General features: G+C 50.9%; 8 protein-coding genes across 8 annotated transcripts; 3 read left to right on the plus strand and 5 right to left on the minus strand.

Annotated features, from left to right (window-relative positions):
- Positions 1-1792: 1792 nt before the first annotated feature.
- On the minus strand, positions 1793-5022 carry ASPSYDRAFT_92840 (mannose-ethanolamine phosphotransferase MCD4; the record flags this gene model as incomplete). The annotated part of the gene is made up of 5 exons (XM_040852736.1): positions 1793-2628; positions 2690-2798; positions 2853-2982; positions 3037-3224; positions 3280-5022. The coding sequence occupies 5 exons, from the start codon at positions 5020-5022 to the stop codon at positions 1793-1795; spliced, it is 3006 nt and encodes a 1001-aa protein (XP_040699522.1).
- Positions 5023-5311: 289 nt separating this feature from the next.
- ASPSYDRAFT_184047 (putative chromosome segregation protein (Pcs1)) lies at positions 5312-7409 on the minus strand. Its single transcript, XM_040843543.1, has 3 exons — positions 6431-7409; positions 5937-6374; positions 5312-5884 (listed from the first exon to the last, which is right to left on the minus strand). Exons 1-3 carry the CDS (start codon positions 7326-7328, stop codon positions 5661-5663), a joined length of 1560 nt encoding a protein of 519 aa, XP_040699523.1. The 5' UTR covers positions 7329-7409; the 3' UTR covers positions 5312-5660.
- Positions 7410-7532: 123 nt separating this feature from the next.
- Positions 7533-9340, plus strand: ASPSYDRAFT_71385 (protein-degrading AAA family ATPase MSP1). The gene is made up of 2 exons (XM_040850580.1): positions 7533-7802; positions 7854-9340. Exons 1-2 carry the CDS (start codon positions 7737-7739, stop codon positions 9045-9047), a joined length of 1260 nt encoding a protein of 419 aa, XP_040699524.1. The 5' UTR covers positions 7533-7736; the 3' UTR covers positions 9048-9340.
- Positions 9341-10194: 854 nt separating this feature from the next.
- On the plus strand, positions 10195-12078 carry ASPSYDRAFT_158217 (putative LysM domain protein; the record flags this gene model as incomplete). Its single annotated transcript, XM_040842714.1, has 1 exon — positions 10195-12078. One exon carries the CDS (start codon positions 10195-10197, stop codon positions 12076-12078), a length of 1884 nt encoding a protein of 627 aa, XP_040699525.1.
- Positions 12079-12648: 570 nt separating this feature from the next.
- Positions 12649-15075, plus strand: ASPSYDRAFT_48936 (putative triacylglycerol lipase (LipA)). Its single transcript, XM_040847737.1, has 9 exons — positions 12649-13293; positions 13352-13466; positions 13517-13635; positions 13683-13750; positions 13799-13889; positions 13942-14195; positions 14249-14535; positions 14593-14728; positions 14782-15075. Exons 1-9 carry the CDS (start codon positions 12779-12781, stop codon positions 14940-14942), a joined length of 1746 nt encoding a protein of 581 aa, XP_040699526.1. The 5' UTR covers positions 12649-12778; the 3' UTR covers positions 14943-15075.
- A 145-nt stretch (positions 15076-15220) lies between these two features.
- Positions 15221-15932, minus strand: ASPSYDRAFT_92845 (FKBP-type peptidyl-prolyl cis-trans isomerase; the record flags this gene model as incomplete). Its single annotated transcript, XM_040852737.1, has 5 exons — positions 15221-15260; positions 15322-15384; positions 15478-15538; positions 15629-15693; positions 15784-15932. 5 exons carry the CDS (start codon positions 15930-15932, stop codon positions 15221-15223), a joined length of 378 nt encoding a protein of 125 aa, XP_040699527.1.
- Positions 15933-16588: 656 nt separating this feature from the next.
- ASPSYDRAFT_48940 (histidinol-phosphatase) lies at positions 16589-18356 on the minus strand. The gene is made up of 4 exons (XM_040847738.1): positions 18175-18356; positions 17884-18087; positions 17130-17666; positions 16589-17025 (listed from the first exon to the last, which is right to left on the minus strand). The coding sequence occupies exons 2-4, from the start codon at positions 18040-18042 to the stop codon at positions 16780-16782; spliced, it is 942 nt and encodes a 313-aa protein (XP_040699528.1). The 5' UTR covers positions 18043-18087; positions 18175-18356; the 3' UTR covers positions 16589-16779.
- A 499-nt stretch (positions 18357-18855) lies between these two features.
- ASPSYDRAFT_60618 (uncharacterized protein) lies at positions 18856-19344 on the minus strand (the record flags this gene model as incomplete). Its single annotated transcript, XM_040849879.1, has 1 exon — positions 18856-19344. One exon carries the CDS (start codon positions 19342-19344, stop codon positions 18856-18858), a length of 489 nt encoding a protein of 162 aa, XP_040699529.1.
- Between the last annotated feature and the right edge of the window lie 265 nt (positions 19345-19609).

A 19609-nucleotide genomic window follows, 5' to 3' on the forward strand; every position in this document is an offset into this window, starting at 1 on the left:
CCAATTTTTCAAGCGCGGGACTCAACGCGGAGGACTTACTATACTCGTCTGGGCGCCCACAGAGCATCGTCATCTGGAACAAGACTGTTAGTCACATCTTCTGAAACAGCAGGGTTACGGACAGAAACCATCAATCCCGCTTCTAGAAATGCAATTCACGCCGCCAACGCGGACGTTTATCAAAACCATCGAAAGGTATAGGCTATCGGATTCTACCCATCCATATCTCAAACGACGGCTCCAGGATCTGCAGCACATCGGGACTAGACTGGGGGTGGAGGGTTGAAACATGAGGACGTGACACCCTTGCCGTGCCTGGTCATGGCTGCGAGATCCAAGATGCCGCTGACACAGAGGACTTGGCTAGAACTTGTAGCCTGTGGGCATTGGATGATGGCCACACTAACATGGCCTGCGTTCGCTGGTGGTGCGACCACAGGGACATAGACGAGGTTGACGCGCTGGAATGTACGAATCGACTGAGACGGATCTTACTATATCAGGGCTCGTCCTCGTACAACACGCCTGCGCACAGATGTTAATACTCTGTACCACGACTCCGTGCTATCAAGATGATCGAGATAAAAAAAGGCGGGCGAGTGCCGAGACCCACCGAGCTCATCATCTCGATTAGTATCACATCTTGAGTCCTTGGCCTTGTACGTGTTAAACCTTCCCGGTGCTCATCCAGGTTCTCCAAAGCAGGTCCACAGAGTCCAGACGCCAGGAGTTGTCCGCCCGAAACCGTGCACTGTCATTGATTATGGACTATGGTGGTCGATGCTCTCCGCAATACAAGTATACGGGAAGACACGGATTCATGGGCACGGCCCCTGTCCGCCAGTCTATATTGGATCGTTAGCTAAGTTTAGTTATAGAGATACCGACAACCTGACAGGCTTGCAGCGAAGATCACCAGGTGCGGGCCCGAAAAGCCCTCATTGCAAGGAGGATGTACCTTGCTAGCAGCGAGCCACAGTTGTGACCAGTGACACTGCCGGAGAGCAGAGCAGAAAGCCAATGGTAATTGCAGACTCGCAATCCCTTCCATATTAGGCAGAAATCCCCCGCAAATGCACTGCAGGATCCAGAGCGTGGGTGTGGGCGATGATTGATTGATGAATATAGCTGTTCCTGGATTCTTCCCCAGGCAATCGCTTCCATGCGCATCCAATATCCATGGATGTACGGGGTCGCAGAGGACGCACCGGCCACTCACACCCGTGCGCCAGACTCGCGATACACACCGATCTCAGCCTAGTCGGGAAAGTCAGGAAGCGGGAGAGAGAAAACTGGGAAGACTGAAGAGGTGGTCTGGGCGGTGGAGCCTCACTGTCGTCATCCAACGTCCTCGTGATACCTCGGCTATTTTGGCTGCTTCTGAGTGAACTATAAGCACAAGGGCCGGGATAATAACTGATATGCCAACGTCGCAGAAAAAATGGATTCTCTAATTAAAATTCACGTATTGCTGCAAATTAATTGTAATAACCGTTTCAAGCTGCAAGAAGAATGGAGCAATGTTGAAAATGCGGAGAAAACCTCCAGGCGAGTCGCCGCCAGAGTGGTACACTACCGGAGATCTTTCCCGGAGCACCCGACCTAGCGCTATACAGAGTCCAGCCCTAAGTAAGCCCCAAGTTATCGTGCCCACGAAGCTCACGGAGGCGAAGAAGTGCAAGAGTTGGATTATTATAAACATGCTATCTATCTATATCACACATGTACATGTCATAGTGTAGGGAGGACGGTGCCGGTCTCCGACCATACGGATCCATTGGCTCGTCAGTCGTCACCCTTCATCCTCAACACGATTGGGGCTAGCTTTCTGGTCCCCGGAGGCTGTTCCATTGACAGCGTCGGCAACTGAAGCCGTAATTGCACTAGCGCGAGACTCGAAATCAACCCCACTGATAAACACCTCACTAAGGAACTCGAGTCCCGCGACAAAGGTGCACAAGAAGCTCGCTATACAAAATTGGCTAATCGTGGTGCCAATGTCCAGCCAGGAGCCCTCATCGCGGACCATAAAGAAAAAGTTCAAGGTCATGACATCCGAGATGGCCATCACAACCATGAACAAGGCGCTGGGAGCCACCTCCAGCCGATGATTAAGAATACCCAAATTGGCGCTGATGACTGCAAAGGGTATAAGGATTTTTAGTATTAGCAAGGCACCCTGGTTGACAGGGTTGAACACCGGATTGAGTCGGTTGACGCTTTCAAGGGAGAATGAGGATACCGATGCAATATTTCCGGTGCTGAAAAAGGCCGACTGCAGCAGAAAGAAGAAGAACAATGCTACACGAGCATCTGAAGTACTAAGAGTGCGGAATCGGTACGTTTCACCCTTCACAACCGTAGTGGCATCTGTGCTTGCTTTTTTGAGTGGTGTTGTCGTCTCCTGCGTCCGTGTGGCAGGGGGTTTCGCGGTATAGACATACGTGGCGTGTTCTAACCGGACCCAACCAAGGAGAGTCATGCAGAACACAAAGTAAAACAGACCCTCATATGAAATTGTGAGAATTATGAACGTCGGCGCAAATGTCAAGAAAATGACCATTAGGCGGTGCAGATAGTGGCTGTTAGGGTATCGTCGATGGGCGAATGGTAATATAAGTGAAGCAACTAAGTAGATCATGTCAGTCTACCAGTCACAAAATGCACGGAGGCCCAGCTGGTTACGTACCTAGAACAGCCCAACCAACTACTTGGTTTCCGAACGGAACACCTTGCTTTGCCTGGAGGGAAGCCGCACTGGATCTTGTGATGATCAACGCCAGTACAACCATACCAAGCTATTATACGTCAGCATAAGAATTCCCATTAGTTTGGAAAGGAAGGCTTCATACCTGCATTCCCATGATTATTCGCGAACCGTTTCTGGACACGGCTCCGGGCTTGTGACTGGGCCCGAGGATGTCGTCTTCGAATAATAAATACAGCAGGCCAGTGAGGAACATCAATGCCGCACCATACGTTCTGTCGCAAATAATGAGACAAGTGCGATCCCAAAATGGTGGAAGATACACTTACATCGTGGTAATGTCTTCGACTTTGTTGGCAGGCAACAGAGTGAAAACACTCATGAGGAGACAACCAACCGCCCATGCGCCAGAAAGTGCTGCATGTTTTCTCACAAATTCAACCCCATAAGACAAAGGCCAAAACGCTCCCAAAATAAAGCAGAGAGTATATATCTCTCTATATGAATAAGAATGAACCTGCAACCGTCATGTGTAAGCATTAGTTCTAAACTTTGAAAAAGGTGCAACTTACCAATGCTTCCAGCACACCTACGAATATCAACGACTGAAACCCAAATGAGACATGATCACCAACGGAGCTCACATGTCCCAAAAGTATCTCACGCCCTGCGATAAAAGCCTTCCTCCGGGAGAAGACCTCCTCCCAGAAGAAAACTGGAAAGAACCCATAAAAGTAATACCTCCAAGAAGAGCTCTGGTACCAAAAGACTGAAAACAGGGCCACCAAAATTGATGAAAAGAAAACATTACTGGCTGGTGTCCTGTCCGTATCTGAGGTGCCATGTAAGACATGCAGGTCAATGACGGTAGTCAAGGCATATGCAATCCACCCCAGGTATCCGAAAGTGACAATCGTCCTCAAGAAAAGCCAATCATAGGTTTGAAGGTAGCGAAGTCCTTCCAAGGCGGTTTTGAACAAAACCGCAGACTTTTCGATCGCCTCGTCGTACGCACCCTCGTTAATCAGTTCGTGGATCCCTTCAAGCTGCTGCTCTACCGAATTCCCTTCTTTGTCTGCAAAAGGCTCGAACGGTTTGTATCGGATCAAGGCTTCGCTCTTATGCTCTTCCTTGACATGATACATTTCCAAAACTTCTTGCGTATTGGCAAAGACAGCCAAGGCTTTATCCTTGGGTGTAGCATTGATATACTCCAAAGGAAGCTGGCCCACAGAGTTGGTGGGAAAATCAAGGCCAACCAAGTACGCCATTAGGGCAGCAACGTCCGCCTGATCGACGTCGTTTCTCTGAACGTTATGTAGATTCCATTTAGACGAGATGCCGTCTTCATGCCCTGAAGGTGCGTCAGGCTTGGGTCGCCTTGGGGTTGAGATACCTGATCCCCAGGCGACCAAAGGGGTCCGCGTGTTATCGGGATGGCCATCTCCATGGCTGCCCCAATCGCTCATGCCGTGATCTGCAGTAAAAACAAATGCTGTCTTGCCATCGCCGTAAAAGTTCTCCACGAGCCGTGTGATTTCCTTGACTCCTTCATCAACTAGCTTGATGTTGCGCAAGTACTCCTTTGAATAGGGACGGAATCCATGGCCCGTGGTGTCTAGTCCAAGTAGATGCAGGAAAAACACGATCTTATTCTCACGCAGCTTTGCATCCAATTCCGGGTCACTCTTAGCCGAGGCGAACAACTCCTTCACCTTGTCAAATACCCAGATGTCGAGTGCCGTTGCATCGCTGGTAAAGTCCTCATCTTCCTCCGAGTATGTATCCGCATCAATCCTTCCAGGAACAGCGCCTTCTTTGAACATCGGAAGAATGTCAGGACTCCCCCAGCTCCACGTATGCCTACTCCGGTTGAAAACGCTATCGAAGTTCACAGGGTTCAGCTTCCAACCCGTCGCGACAGCCGAGACATCCTCATATAGTCCAGCGATCAATGCGACATGGCCTGGGCGCGATTCGGTTGGGACTCGAGTATGGGAAATTCCGAAGGTACCGTGGGACAACACGCGGGATCGGATGAAAGGTGCAAGGTGAACCAAATCGCCGCCCTCCACGTTCTCAGGGGAATCTGGATCAGGCGATAACTCGAAGGCCTTGTCCGCGCGCAATCCGTCGGCGACAAACAAGACGAGGCGTTTGGCGGGAGCTTCAGCGCCGGGGTCCCGCTGTACGCCAAACGATCTCATCCCGCTCACTATCGGGCTGACGAAATAAATATCGAATATCGAGTATGCATAGATAAGGTGAAATATCACCGCTAGGGTAAGGAACCCGGTACGACCGAGACGCGCCATGATTTCCCTTCAGTATTCCCTAGGGGAATCGGCCAAACGAGTGAAGAGATCAAACCGCAGGACAGCGAGGGGCCAGACGCCCAATTGACGACAACAACAGAGAATGAAAGAATATGAGTTGGACGCGGTCACAATTATAGGAGGCAGCAGCCAGCAGAAGCGTATTCGCTCGCCTTTGTCGTTGTCTTGAGACCAGATGGCACTTTTTTCCCAAGGTTCTGTAATGAGCTTCGGGGAACCTTGGGGGGACGCCGGGCTCCACCAATCGGACACGCGAGATTCAACACGACGCGAATCCACTTACGAAGCTTAAAGTGGTCTACTATAGGACTCTTGAGTAGTATGAAAAATAACTTGATAGCCTACAAGGTGCTCACCATTGATACCTTGTTGGTATAAGGACCTCCAGGGCTGGATCAGGAACAATACAGGAGCAAAAACGGGACCGAATTCATCCATACTCCTCCGCAAAAGGCACACTACACCCATGCCCCTCGCCTGACAGCAAAATCCAAAAAAATTATACGCAAAACGCCGAGTCCTCTTTCCAAACTCCTAGCAATGCAAATCCTACTTTTGCAGTACTCTTAGCCGGCTAATCTAACCCTGATCTCAAAACGTAGAACTGGTAAAACGAATCAGTTGCCCTGGCTGGCCCGTCGCTTAGTGAGCGCGTCGATAACGCGTGTATAGAATTTGGAGGCCTGTTGACGGACAAAAGTGATATCCACCGTAAGATATTCGGGAAGAATGGCAACCAGATCCCGGTCTCGGCTCTCATCCAAGAGCGGAATGTACTGGAACTCCGCAGTCTCGAAGTCTGCCGACGTTGCATGGGGAACAACAAGCTTGAAATGAAGCGCTACGTCAGAGTTAGTATTGATCATAGCTGAGGAAATAAGAGCAACACTCACTCCCATTGCCACCAGTCTGGATACAGTCATATAGGCTGTCTTCTTCCCGCTTCTTCACATCGCGGATGATAAGGCCAGTAAGATCGCTATAAAGATCCTCCTTCAGCTGCGCAAACTGTGCCGCGTGCGCAGCTTCGGCAGAGGCTGCCGCAGTCGCTCGGTTGGCACCACCGCCCTTGATGGCACTACCAGGAGCCTTCACCGCGGCGTGTTCAAGCGTCGCAGCCGTGTTCCGCGCTGCAGCAAGCTTTGTCTGCAGCGCTTTAACTTCGGTCTGTGCGGCGGCGAGTTGACTGGCCGACTGCTCAGCGTCTGACTTCAATTGATCTACTTCTATCTCCCGCTCGTGTAGCTCCTTCTGAAGAGAGCGGCTTTTCTGGCCTAAAGCCTTTTGAGCTTCCAGTTCGGCCTTCAAGGAGTTGACTAAGTTGTTTGAAGCTGCGAATAGGTTTTAGTATAGGCCAGTGAATTCCTGAAGCATTGGCTCAACATACCAGTTGTCATTCTTTCGCACTGCTTCTTCAGCTTGTCCATATTAGCATTTGCTTCGACAATCCCAATGTCTCTCAAATTACGGTAACGATTCTCTAGAGTATCGTATTTCCTGGTGAGGTCACCGAGTTTGCGCCGCAGCTCGGGCTCGCTGCCAGCTTTTTCATCTTCAGCTCCGTGTATCCTCTTCAACGGCGAACTTTGTGGTGCTCGCAGAGAAGATTGCCTTCGCTTCGTAGGGGACACAGAAACGGGTTCTGGTGCTTCCTCCTGGATGATGGTTTCCTCGACAGTCTCCTGCACAGCCGGCTCGGCCTCTGGAATGTCTTCACTCGGCGCGGCCACGGACTTTGGCCGTCTCCGTCCTGTGGGCTCGGGTTCTTTCTCAGGCTTCTCGGATTTCACGACGGCCTTTTGTTGTCGCCCACTCGTTGGGGTATACTGAAATTCGCCATCGGTCTCGATTTCTTTCTGCGCACCAGCCTTCCTCCTACCTCTAGCAGGGGCGCCTTTTGTAGCTCTCGTGGGTTTTGACGTCTGCGCAGTATTGTCGGGTGCCCCAGTCTCCTCGTCACCATCAGCTACTTGTGAGACGGCAGCGCGCGCGGATTTTTCCTGGTTTTCCGTCACATCTGGCGCCATCTGGCCAGAATTTCTGCTTCCCTTGGGACGCCCCCTCCTGGTCCCTCTTCTCGTGACAGGTTCAGTCGCCTGGAGTTTCGGAGCCGCAGTTTCTGCAGTTGGTTTAATTTCCGCTGACTTCGATCGAGGTCTCCCTCGCGTCCTCTTCGTTGGGCGCTCATCGTGGTTTTGAGCGCGATCAGCACCGGTTTGCATTACATCTTCGTCGTCAGATCCAGCCAAGCCAGAGAGGCTGGTAATGGCTTTTCGCTTAGGCATTGAGGGCTAGTATATAGTTCGCAGTACGATTAACGCAGATTGTCAACGTCGGGTGTGGGTTTATACGAACGACGAGGTAAACGCGATCGGTAGCGGAAGCGGGCCTGGCACGCGCCTTGAAAACACCGGAGCATGTGACATGCCAGCAAAGCCACAATCCGAGCCGACGGAGCGCCACACATGCTCCCGCCTAGTCGCCGACAGCCCGAACGACGTTTCCTCCAGACAACATCGCGTGCTGACTTTCGGGACGTTCGCTATTACTTTTGGGAGTTTAATCGGAGTCGAACTATAGATATTTCGGTCGATACTGGACCGTCATTTTTACCAAAGCTTACCTATTATTCCGGATCAAGCTTCCGTCGGGCCACAACTCAACCTAACCCAGTCAAAAAACGCTCTTTCATCATGGCTTCAGCGCGTGGCCCACGATGGCAGCAGTTTCTGCAAGAGCTTGTCATGGTTGCTGGCACTGTATGTTTTATTTCCCTTTGTTTGCGACCCTTGCTTATGAGCTTCCTATAGTCGGCCTCTGCATACTTCCTGATCCGCTACCTCCTCTCTCGCCTCGATTTCGACCCGGAAAGTCAGAAGAAGGAGGAACAAAAACGAAAATCAGCTGCAATTTTACGGAAGCTGGATGGAGGTGACGAATCGGATGGAGCCACATCGGACAGGGGAGGGAAAAAGTCACGGCCAAAGCGTGGTGATCTTGTTCTAAACCAGTACGAACAAGCGATCGCGATGGATGTCGTAGCTCCAGATGACATCCCTGTAACCTTCGAAGACATCGGGGGTCTGGAGGATATCATTGAAGAGCTGAAAGAGTCTGTGATATACCCCTTGACGATGCCTCATCTTTACGCGTCTACATCTTCACTTCTCACAGCACCTTCGGGGGTTCTGTTATATGGCCCCCCCGGTTGCGGGAAAACCATGCTTGCGAAAGCACTGGCTCATGAGAGTGGCGCTTGTTTTATTAATCTTCATATATCTACGTTGACAGAGAAGTGGTACGGTGATTCCAACAAGCTGGTCAATGCAGTTTTTTCCTTGGCCAGGAAATTACAACCCTCGATTGTTTTCATCGACGAGATTGACGCGGTTCTCGGCACCAGGCGGAGCGGCGAGCACGAGGCGAGTGGGATGGTGAAAGCAGAGTTCATGACGCATTGGGACGGGTTGACATCAGCAAATTCTTCGGGTGAGCCTCAACGAGTCGTCGTATTAGGGGCTACCAACCGGATGCAGGATATTGATGATGCCATCCTGCGACGCATGCCCAAGAAGTTCCCCGTGACGCTGCCGCCGGCTGCGCAGCGACTCGGAATCCTAAGTCTTGTGTTGAAAGACACGAAGATTGACCGTCAAAATTTCGACCTGCACTACCTCGTCAAAATGATGGCGGGTATGTCTGGCAGTGATATCAAGGAAGCCTGTCGTGATGCTGCCATGGTGCCAGTCCGGGAGTTTATTCGAACAAAAAAGGCACAAGGGGCCCAAATCAGCTCCGTCAATCCAGACGAAGTTCGTGGCCTGCGTACTGAGGATTTCTTCTCTCGTGCAGGCGGTGTCAGGGTCATTCCACCACCCACGCAGATACCAAATCCCGCCTCGTCGAGCAAAGCCAACTCCGAAAAGGAATGGAGTACAGAAGATGAAGCGGCGTCTGAGGGTGGGACACAGCCACCCAGCGGAATGGTCGAACCGCCGGAGTGATGGAACAGATGGACCTGTCGGCCGTCCACATCATTTGTATATATCAGCAAGGAAACTGGCGTTTCATGTGCTTCATTCCTGCTTGGATACGACCTCTCAACGATCAATGTGACCTCTAATACCCCAATGGCAGGCCCTAGTCCATTGATCTCTTGTATACAAGGCCAGCTTAATCCGTTGTTAACTATCACCGCCTTTAATGTGTCTGTAGAATGACTGTATAGTATGTATAGAGTGTCTGCTCGCTATTATGATTCCAATGATGTTGAATCTGGCTTTTAATCCCGAGACACTGCGGAGCTCTCCGCCTCACTAAGTAAGACTAAATAACGGCCTAGTAGTACCTTACGGATAAGGCGGAACCAAACAGGGGATGCCACAGGTATTGCGTACTGCCAGTGAATGCATTTCCAGTTAAGTATTCAATAGCAGTCGCAATTGTAAGCTCGTAGTATTACTACTTGCTAAGCGATTGACGCCGAAAAATATGGCTGATATGGCGGAATATGGCTGAATTGAAGGGCTGTACTGTGTATCTTACCGTATTGTACCAGAAACAACAGACTTGACGAGACTCATGCGGTTGGCAAAGCAATCAATAAGGCTGAATTAAAGAACGAGATGGTTTTCTCCAGAAACATTAATCAGTGATCCAATTGTCATTCTGCAGCGTATTGGCAATGGTGTCGCAATCTGTCAACTTTCCTTAAAGGATTGTCGGCTTCGAAACACGGCCCCCCGCTATAGCTAAACGAAGGTGGGAGTCGTCATCCTGTCCAGGGGACAAACTCCAAACTCTTGCCGCATCCCGTTCCCCAACCTCCACTCCTCCGTCACTGCTGGGTCACCATTTCGAAGCCTCGACACGTCCTTACCTTTCGCTAGGATATATCACCATTCGATTCCCTTCATCCCGTCCCGCTGACGCACCGCCCCGACCCTCCGCAACCACCACGCTTGGCTCGGGCGAAATCCAGGCGAATAAAGGACACGGATGCGATAGACACCGCATGCCGAATGGTCTATCATAGGGGCGTCCGATGGCAAACTGTGCCCCGGTGGTCTCCAACGCAGCGTTAACCACTCTCCGGAGAGTCAACGGCACCCCCGTCCATTCTTCCAAACGTCCCTTCCCCTATCGCCTGGGATGAGTTCCAGAAGCGGCTCCGCCGATACCTTCACTCAGCGATCCACTTCTACCGTCCGCCCCCGCCGTTTGCTTTCGTTTACAGACGATGATGGAGATAGCATTGGGCGACAACCTTCGTCCTCCGGTCTCTCTACGATGCGCTCGTCGGAGTTACCGTCCCTCCGCTCGCGTGGCGCGACGCCTTCGCCTCGGCCATCTCGAACCGTTTCACCGATCCCCATGGGCCATCCTTCACGAGTCACGCAGCCTCACGGCGGCTCTCGGCCGGGGAATTCATTAGGTGGGTTTCATCCTAATGGAAAATACCAGGATCCGTTTGCTGAGTCGTCGCGAGCTGCTGTAGACTTTCTAGATGCATCCTGGTCATCGCTGCAAGGTATAGCATCATCGCTTCTAGGGAGTGATACTACTCGTCCGACTTCGAACGGAGTCCCACGATCTCATGCCAGAAAACCGTCGCGGCCTGATTACAACTCGCGAATTCAGCCCCGAACACCGTCGGCTTCGACATGGGGCCCATCTGGGCCGTCAACGCCAGAAATCGGAGCTGGAACACAAGAGGACAGACAAGCGATGGTCCAGGCGAAGAAAATGGAGGCATTGTTACTAGCAGACACAGATCCGAGCTGGGATCTTAACTCTCGGCGCAAGCGGCGTGATTCTAATGACCGTCCGGCTAGGCCAGATATCGATCCGGACCAGGATGAGGAGGCGCTGGTTTACGTGCACCAGGTACAGCCCGCAGACAGCATCACTGGCGTCACGATAAGATATGGCTGTCAGCCGGCAATATTCCGCAAAGCGAACGGTTTCTGGCCTAGTGATAGCGTTCAAGGTCGAAAGATTGTTCTCCTACCAGTTGATTGTTGTTCGGTCAAGGGTCGGCCTATGCAACCTCAGGAAAACACGGATCTTTTGCAAGAAGCTCCCAGCCGTCGGTCAATAGAAGACCCAAGCGGGAGCTCCATTGTCCCAGCACCTTCGCCTGCCTCTTCAAAATTCCCAAAAGACTCAGAGCGAACCAGCATTGACACGGAAGCCGAAAGTGACCAGGTATGGAAGCACGAGTCATGGGTGCAAATTGACGGGTTCCCTGCACCTGTTGAAATTGGTCGTGTTCCTAGGCGAGCACTTGGCTTCTTCCCTCGTACCAGACGGAAATCACTTTGTTATAGCGATACTGAACCTGTGCGAGGCCGAGAGCAAGCACCGATTATTTCAACAGCTTCTTCGCCCATTCAGCCGGCTTCGCCGCAACATGACTATCGATCTGATCGGCTCCATGTAGGCTCGCCGAAACCAAGAATTCCGGGAGGCCCAAAACCTGGCGGTGGACATAGGCGCCAGCGAAGTGGGCTAGAGCTTTCAGGACCGGGTGTGGGCACTCTTGATCGCAGTACCAATTTACCTGGGCCAGCTATGGATGGCTTGAGCAAGTTCTTCGCCCAACATCTGCCTACTCTGGCACCAAAACAAGCTCCACCGAACTTTGAGAGTCTTGGCGAGAATTCGTCAACTGTGGCCTCCAGCAATTCGACTAGCCTGGATAATATAGGCGGTGCAGTCGAAGGCTGGGTCAGAAAGATGACTGCTCGGGCAAAGTCTAGCATCACCGATCTACAGCAAGGAACATCCAACCAGCAAGATCACGGCCTGCCCCAGGGGTCGAGAATGAGAGGATTCGGTGACCTGATTGAACTTGATGATGGGATGGAGCCACGGAATTTGTCTGGTCTCCTCTCAGGGCCAAGCTCGAAGCCAAATTCAACCCGATCGAGCTCCAGCATTGCTAACGGAGCAAGCCTGAGGGGTCGATTTCCCAGCGCTTCACCCAGCACGAGCAGGACTCGTACTGGCTTTGACAGATATAAGGACGATTGAAAATAGTGCGTCCTTATTATACGTCACCCACGGCCGTCTTAATTTGTTTGATACCACTCTTCCCAAGATATAAACCCGTTATACGCTTCAAGCATAGCACGGCGTAGCAGGACCCTGCTTTGGTTTTTATTGCTTTGATATCAGGATATGTGCTTTCTCTGTTTCATATTGTGTACCTAGATTATGACGGCCCGTCCTCGGAGGCCTCAACTTTTCTGTCCCTGTCCAGCATGATCTTCGCAGTGAAGATCCATGGGGGCCGCCGGTCGTGCCCATTGCTGAAGGCGTGTATGCTAGCTAGAATAATCCGCTGTGTTTACCGTCCATGATCCGTCGATATATTTCGCCATTCAACTAGCAATCCATAACTTATCGAACTAGCGTTTCAACCAGTCTGCGTTGATCCGGATAAATTCCTCCGCGTAGAAGGAACTAGCGAGTCCATCGCAACACATCCTCAACTTCTTCCACCTATAATCTTCCTTCCTCCACGTCCCCGGCCTACTTCCCCCAGAATTTCGTCCCCATTTCACTAAATCCCTAATCAACATGGGAATGTCCAGCCGTGACGGTATCCGGCTCTTTCTCCACCGGACTCCAGTCTGCACCCTTCAGCCAGAATACAACAGCAATGATCACATAAGTACCGCTCATGGATCATCATCGTCGCAAAAAGTAAAGACAGACACAGGCATTGGAGATGCGGTGTTTCCTCTCAACACTTTCCTGGCTAGCCCTCCTGGCTATCAGGGATTTACCTCTTCAGACCTTCGCATACGCATTGAGTCCCAACCCCGCCGTGACTATTCCCAATGGCCCTGGACCCAAGAATACAACTACTTTCATTGGCCGCTCTCTTCCCCAGTTCGACCAGGAGCTGTTCCTCGGGATCAAGTATGCAGACGAGCCGGTTCGATTCACGCCATCGTCTTTGAAGACGGCCTATGCTTCCAACGATAGCGATCTAGGACTGGTTCATCATTCATCTATACAGGGGACAACGCTCTATAATGCCTCGCAATACGGATATGAGTGTCCTGGGTATGGATCAGACACGACGACGCTCTTGCAGATGGGTCTTATCCAGATGAACGAGGATTGTCTCAACCTGAACATCGTTCGACCGAAGAAAGAGGCTGGGGATGACCATTTACTGCCTGTTATGGTGTGGATATTTGGTGGCGGATGGAGCCAGGGGGCGACGGCTGATCCGAGGTATGGCCTTGACTCGAAGACGGTGGGAAGGGTCCGTCTCTAATGCTGGATTCGTTAGGTATAACATGACCTATATCACCCGGCAGGCAGCACTAAATGGCAAGCCTATCTTGGGTGTCTCGATCAATTACCGCCTTGCTGCCTTTGGGTTTCTAAATTCGGAGGAAGTTCAAGTATGTCTCTGTTAGCACGTCCCCTTACAAGTCTGAGACTTATAGCTCAGGCTTCCGGCAATAACAACTTAGGGCTACTAGACCAGCGGGTCGCCCTGCGTTGGATCAAACATAATATCAGGGATTTCGGTGGGGACCCTGACAAGGTCACGATATGGGGCGAATCGGCGTAAGCAATTCTACTGGATATTCAAAATCAATTCTAACGCATACCAGGGGTGCATATAGCGTAGGTGCTCATCTAGTGGCCAACAATGGCGATAATGAGGGTTTGTTCAGAGCTGGTATGCTTTGCTATCAATTGCTTTAACTCGAACGTTAATCAAGCGCAGCAATCATGGAGTCTGGAAACGCAGTCGGTCCCCCGTGGAATGGCACAGATTGGTACCAACCAATGTACGACCGGATCGTGGATAAAGCGGGGTACGCTGCATCAAATGCAATTGAAAATTAGAATCACTTCTAACTGGCACAGGTGCTCGGGCTCGTTGGACACGCTGCAATGCCTCCGCGAGGTTCCCTTTGACGCCCTATATGCGGTGGCATTTGAAGGGCTAGAATGGTTCGCAGCTGTTGACGGCACGTTTATCAAAGAGTATCCCCAGATCAGCATCACGCAGGGTCGGCTTGCCAAGGTGCCTATCCTTGTCGGGTCAAACACCGACGAGGGCGTCAGCTTTGGCACTACGGGCGTTGATACTGACGAAGACTGCATTGCGCAACTTATCTGTACAGACTCTACCTCCCCAAAATAACAAGAACCAGCCATTAACGTAGTTTAGCATCGAAGCGATGGGTTCTCACCACCGAACAAGCTACGGAGCTTTTAAAATACTACCCCAATGATCCCACAGTTGGATCCCCCTATGGTTGGGGCAATGTCACCTGGCCTGAGCTAGGGCTGATGTATAAACGGTACTCATCCATGGCCGGCGATATAACCATGGCAGCGCCACGGCGTCTCCTGGCAGAGACAATGGCCAAATACGGGAAGTCCGTTTATTCTTACCGGTGGGATGTAGCGGCTCTCAATGAAACGAGCAATATTGGTGTGAATCATTTTGCTGAGGTGCGTAGGCCATCCTCGAGTCTACCTGGTCAAATGCTAACCATTCTTTCATTATAGATACCCTTCGTCTTCGCGAACCCGGTCCAAAACATCACAAAATTAGGGGACAACCCCGCTCGTCTGGATCTCGCGAATCTGGCAGCACGCATGTGGACGTCATTCGTGGTGGATTTGGATCCAAATGGACACGGCGGTACTTCCACCACCTTCGTGAGGGACATAAAGTATTTTGCTAACTCTCACAAGTACCCAACATCCCAAAATGGTCACAATACCCGGCGAAGTCCCACTCGAACTCAGGTAGTCCGTCGAATTTCGTCTTCCGCCTGCCCAAGGGCCAAAGCTATGTTGAGAGCGATGATTACCGGGTGGATGGGATGGCTTACATTAATACAATTCCGCGATAGGCTCTATTACAATGGTACGTGTTGGTCCAGCCTTCGCGTGGTCACCAGGCTCCCTATGAGATATACAAAAGATCACCGAAAGAATCAAACCGTCCTAGGACTCCTATGCAAATGACTATCTGATGTCTTCTCGATACCAAATAAAAAAACTCCTTCAAGCTCCAAACAATCTATTCTCACAGTCGGAAAGAGCAGGTCTCCTGTGGTATAGTTCCGTTTAGGCTGAAATAAACACCCAGTACCCAACCAACGCCTCAACAAACATCATCACAAGCATGCTAAACAGGTTTCCCAAGAATATTCTTCAATTCAACCTCGCTATAAAAGCATATTAGCATTTTCGCCCTTCCAAAGGGGGAAAACAAAAGGAGCAACGTACAACACCAGTCCTGAATCTGGCGGGATTAACCCCGGGAATCCCTTCTTGCCATACCCATAATCACTATACAATAAGTCAGAAATCCGAAGCCATCACAAACTACTAGTAATGGAGGGGCAACAGCAACTTAGAATATACAGTGCGATAACAACGTACCTCGAAATCGTCAAAATGGCCTTCTCGCCGAGCGTCATCTGCTGCACGCCCTCGTCCCAGCCTGATATCAACCAGCACTAGTATAAGCGTCTCTCTCTCTCTCTCTCTCTGCTCGCGCGATAAACACGTAAATAGCCAGGTAAAGGCCTACCAAGGATAACTTTCCCAACTCCAATCTCCGTCTTCAGCGGTCCCCGACCCTTCGATGTATCGAACCTATTGAGTTGATAATAAAATGTACCAGATCAGATATTCTGGCACTCTTGATCATTCTTTCTTCCTTCCGCCTCATCCTGTCGTACGTACTGAGTTCCCATGAAGGAGTTGGCGGCGCCACTTGACTCATCATATAAACAGCCTCTGTACTCGATAATCACTGTGTCGCCTTTCTTGGGGCTGTCGCGGCCGTTTCCTGGTCGGAGGATGGTCTTCGTAACGCCGTTTAGTATGCCCATTCTATTCTGTAATGGGTGAGCTCGGGATGACTATGGAGAATAAGTCGAAAATAGGAGGGGTAAGGCAAGTAAGAAAGGAAATATAGATAGAGTGGGGGATGGGACGATTTTGTAGCTAGGATTCTTAGGCAGAATTAGCATCTGGCATTAGTGCTCGCTAATGTCGGGGGTATTTATTCATGATGCAACTTACCCAAAAGAGCGAATCTGGACGATACCAGCCGACGAGTATACTAATCGTTCACAGTTAGTGGAGGGATTCTTCAGGATTAGTACCCAAGCTAGCCAGTCTGGTATTTATGCAGATTCTCCGCCGCGGCTGGGACGGCGGTTGGTTGAGGAGACAACCAAGCGAAGGATGCGATTTCGTGATCTTACGGTGTAGAGTGGTTGATCGACGGGATCCCACGTTGCGTTTAGCTATCATCTTCCTCGGTCCACGCACGTTGGTCTACAGCCCAGTCGGACTTTTAGTCTCTAGAATTGTTCTTCGACTAGTGGATGCGGTGGTCGGGTTTAACATGCAAAGCCTGCGTGGGAGGCCGACGAAATAATAACATTGGTGCTATGAACTGCAACTGCTGTCATCGTCGACATTGACGATATCGGTGAAGTGAGCTTCACCTTTTCCATCAGCATCAAAGTGGCAATGTCGACTACTCACTGTCTGCATAACAAGCGAAACCTTCACCATCATGTTACCTGATAACCTCGCTTCTTGCTAGCGCAGAGATGTCCACATATAAAAAGACCTCCCATGGCTATTCGAAATATATGCACTCCGTTTCTTAAGTTGACCGTAGCATCTTTCCACAGTCACCACGACGCGAGAGGGCTAATGGATTACCTAGTTTCCTTTCCAAAAGCTCATCTTCTTCACCTCGTCCACAGACACAGATTTGATGAGCGTATGGGGAAATCGGCTATCAACCGCGGGTTCGGTCTCGCCTTCGGTCCTGAGATCGAGATGAAACAGTGTTGTAATGCCCGTCTTGTCAATGAATTCAAGCACCCGGTGGTAATTCAGCCCAACTTGGTCCAACCCATGGCTATCGTCAGACAAACAGAAACGACCTCCGCGGGTCAAGAACTCCTATCCATGTCCGATTAGAGCCTTATCTTGCATGCACAGCACTCACACATGACTGCATCCGCCAGATGCCGAAGAAGAAGAAAAAAGCAAAGTAACTGACTCACCTGGCAAATCTCAGCCTTGGGATAAGGTTCACTCATGCCCTTCCGCAGCGCAGCAGAGTTGAGCTCCAGAATACCTCCATACCCAGCCACGTAGTCCAAATTGCGCAATATTCGCTCCCAAACTCCGGGCCACTGCTTGAAGCTCCGCTCAGGATCATCACTCTTGAGCCGAATGAGGTCGAAATGCCCAACGACCAGCGGCTTCAACTGCTGCAGCATATCCAGCTGTTCGTCAAAGTAGGCCTCGAATAACCGCTCATCAGATCCGCCTGCCAAATCGCGGGCTTTTTCGTACATTTCGCGGTCGTAATCGATCGGCACGGTCAGCGTGTGGTGGAGCGAGCCCATGAAGAACTCGAACGGGAACGCCTTCAACGACGTCTCAACCAGGGCTCGCGACTCGGGTCGGATCCAGTCAATCTCAAAGCCAACCAAGATCCGAATCTGATTGGCATATTTCTTGCGTAAACTGGTTGCTTCATGGAAGTAATTCGCCTCGTTGGCAATCATCCATGACCCCGTGTTGCCGGATTCTATCTATGCTGGAAGTTAGAAAAAAAAAGCACGTATACACACATAAACACACATGTTGGGGTTAGGCCGTGGTGCATTGAGTTAAGGCAGTTTTTCCTCGTTTTCTCTTTTCATGCTCTCCTCGCGGAGTAATTGCTTTTTCGCCGGCATCTCCCCTACGCCAGGCTGGCTAGGACACGGCCGGACATGACATATCAGGGCAGGGGCGGGAACCAAATACCTCTTCAGGATAATAATCAAGTTCTCCGCGGGGCATATGCTCCGTTAGGCAGAATACTTCGAACTTTTTTGCGATTGCCAATTGGATAACTTCCTCAAGGGAATCTTTGGCGTGGCCGGGGCAGAACTGCCCTGAGTGGCTATGGTGTGAGAATGGCATAATGGCCGGAGTATTAAGGAACTGTAGAACAGATTCAGATTGGTTCTGGGCTTGTACGGTTAATATATTGAGTGGACATTGGGAGAAGGAGCGGTATAGACCGGCAGCTTATGCTTGATGAGGTCAACTTACTGTACAAACAAAAGTGCCCCGCGCCGGAACCGACGATCCAGATGCTGATGAGTGCTAAGGAGAACGTGTTAGGGATGTTATCTATTAGTGAACAGACCCTTTCCAGATTTTTGGTGACAATATTAGAAGTATGAAAATAGAACCAGACATTGAGACGTGTTACAGGGAGTTAAGGATGGGGATGAGTTTGGGTTGTGACGCAGTAAATTTCCGCCGTCCCCGCAGCGTGCAGCGACTCTACTATAACATCTATAAACACATTATTATAAGAAAAAGAACCCTGGCTAAACATGAATTGGTCATTAATTGGTGTTAAATACGACACAGAGGTCTAATACCCCAGAAGTAACATTCACACAATGCCTATAATGTCCACCAGCACCACCCCAGATCTCCGTCCATTTATGCCACGCGTCGCCTGGAATATGCCGACGGCGAAAAAAGACACGGGTCCCTTAGTTCCATTCCAGCATCCAGCCTTATTCCAATGGCACGGAGTTGCGCTTCAGCCAACGTCACCAGGGTAGACGTTGGTGAGGATGGAGGATAGAATTGCTCCATACAAGCTTGCCCCATTGCCGGTTCCAAGACGCGATAACTTTGCAGCGTGGTAGGCCCGATTTGAAGGCGACCCCAACCAGGTGAAGTAGTCGTTTTCCATTTCCTCGCGCATCTCAACTTTCAGCCTGCCGCAAGCACAGTCGCGACAACATACTCCCCATCATGCGAGATCGATAAGCGTCCGACCCTCCCCCTATCGCCCTCTCTCTTGGGCTCAAAGAACACAACCTCGGGTCTTCCCTCAGCGCCATCCTCCCCGCCAACCTGGACAACGACATCCTTCCATCCGACCCCCTTTGCGCCAGCCGCAGCCGCCTTCCGCGCCGCCTCTTTCGCTGCAAACCGCCCGGCAATCCACCGCGCCATATCGGGTGTAATACGTATAGACGCACCAGTGCGCTCCTTTTGTAGGTTGAGGGTAGCCGAGTTGACTGGAGGGGGAGGGAATCGGGCACGGAAATCTCGTTGTTCCTGCTCGGTGAGGATGCGGCGCGTGAAGCGGGTGAGGTAGCCTCCGGGCCGGGTGATGAGGCGGGTTATGCGGGGGAGGTGGACGATATCAGTGCCGATGTTGAGAGCGAGCGGGAAGGGGAGCGGCGGTGGTTTCATGGTGAGAATTGGAGGTAGGGGTTGAGCGCAGATAGGTACGTTCGGTGTAGCTAAAGCTTCGCTTTTTTTGGGTTGGGGAAATTGGCTTTACAAAGGTGACTAAGCCAGCATTAACAAGTCAAGGAGAGGGAATACGTAGTCTCTTCACAGGCGATATATTTCTTAAATGGCGGGGGAGATTTGATCTACAATAGTCCGCAAGTTTATACCGAATATAAAGACTACAGGAACATCCCATCACTTCAACTACAGGGCAGTCTCCCGT

Source organism: Aspergillus sydowii (assembly GCF_001890705.1).
Source record: "Aspergillus sydowii CBS 593.65 unplaced genomic scaffold ASPSYscaffold_11, whole genome shotgun sequence".
NCBI classification, from domain to species: Eukaryota; Fungi; Ascomycota; class Eurotiomycetes; order Eurotiales; family Aspergillaceae; genus Aspergillus; species Aspergillus sydowii.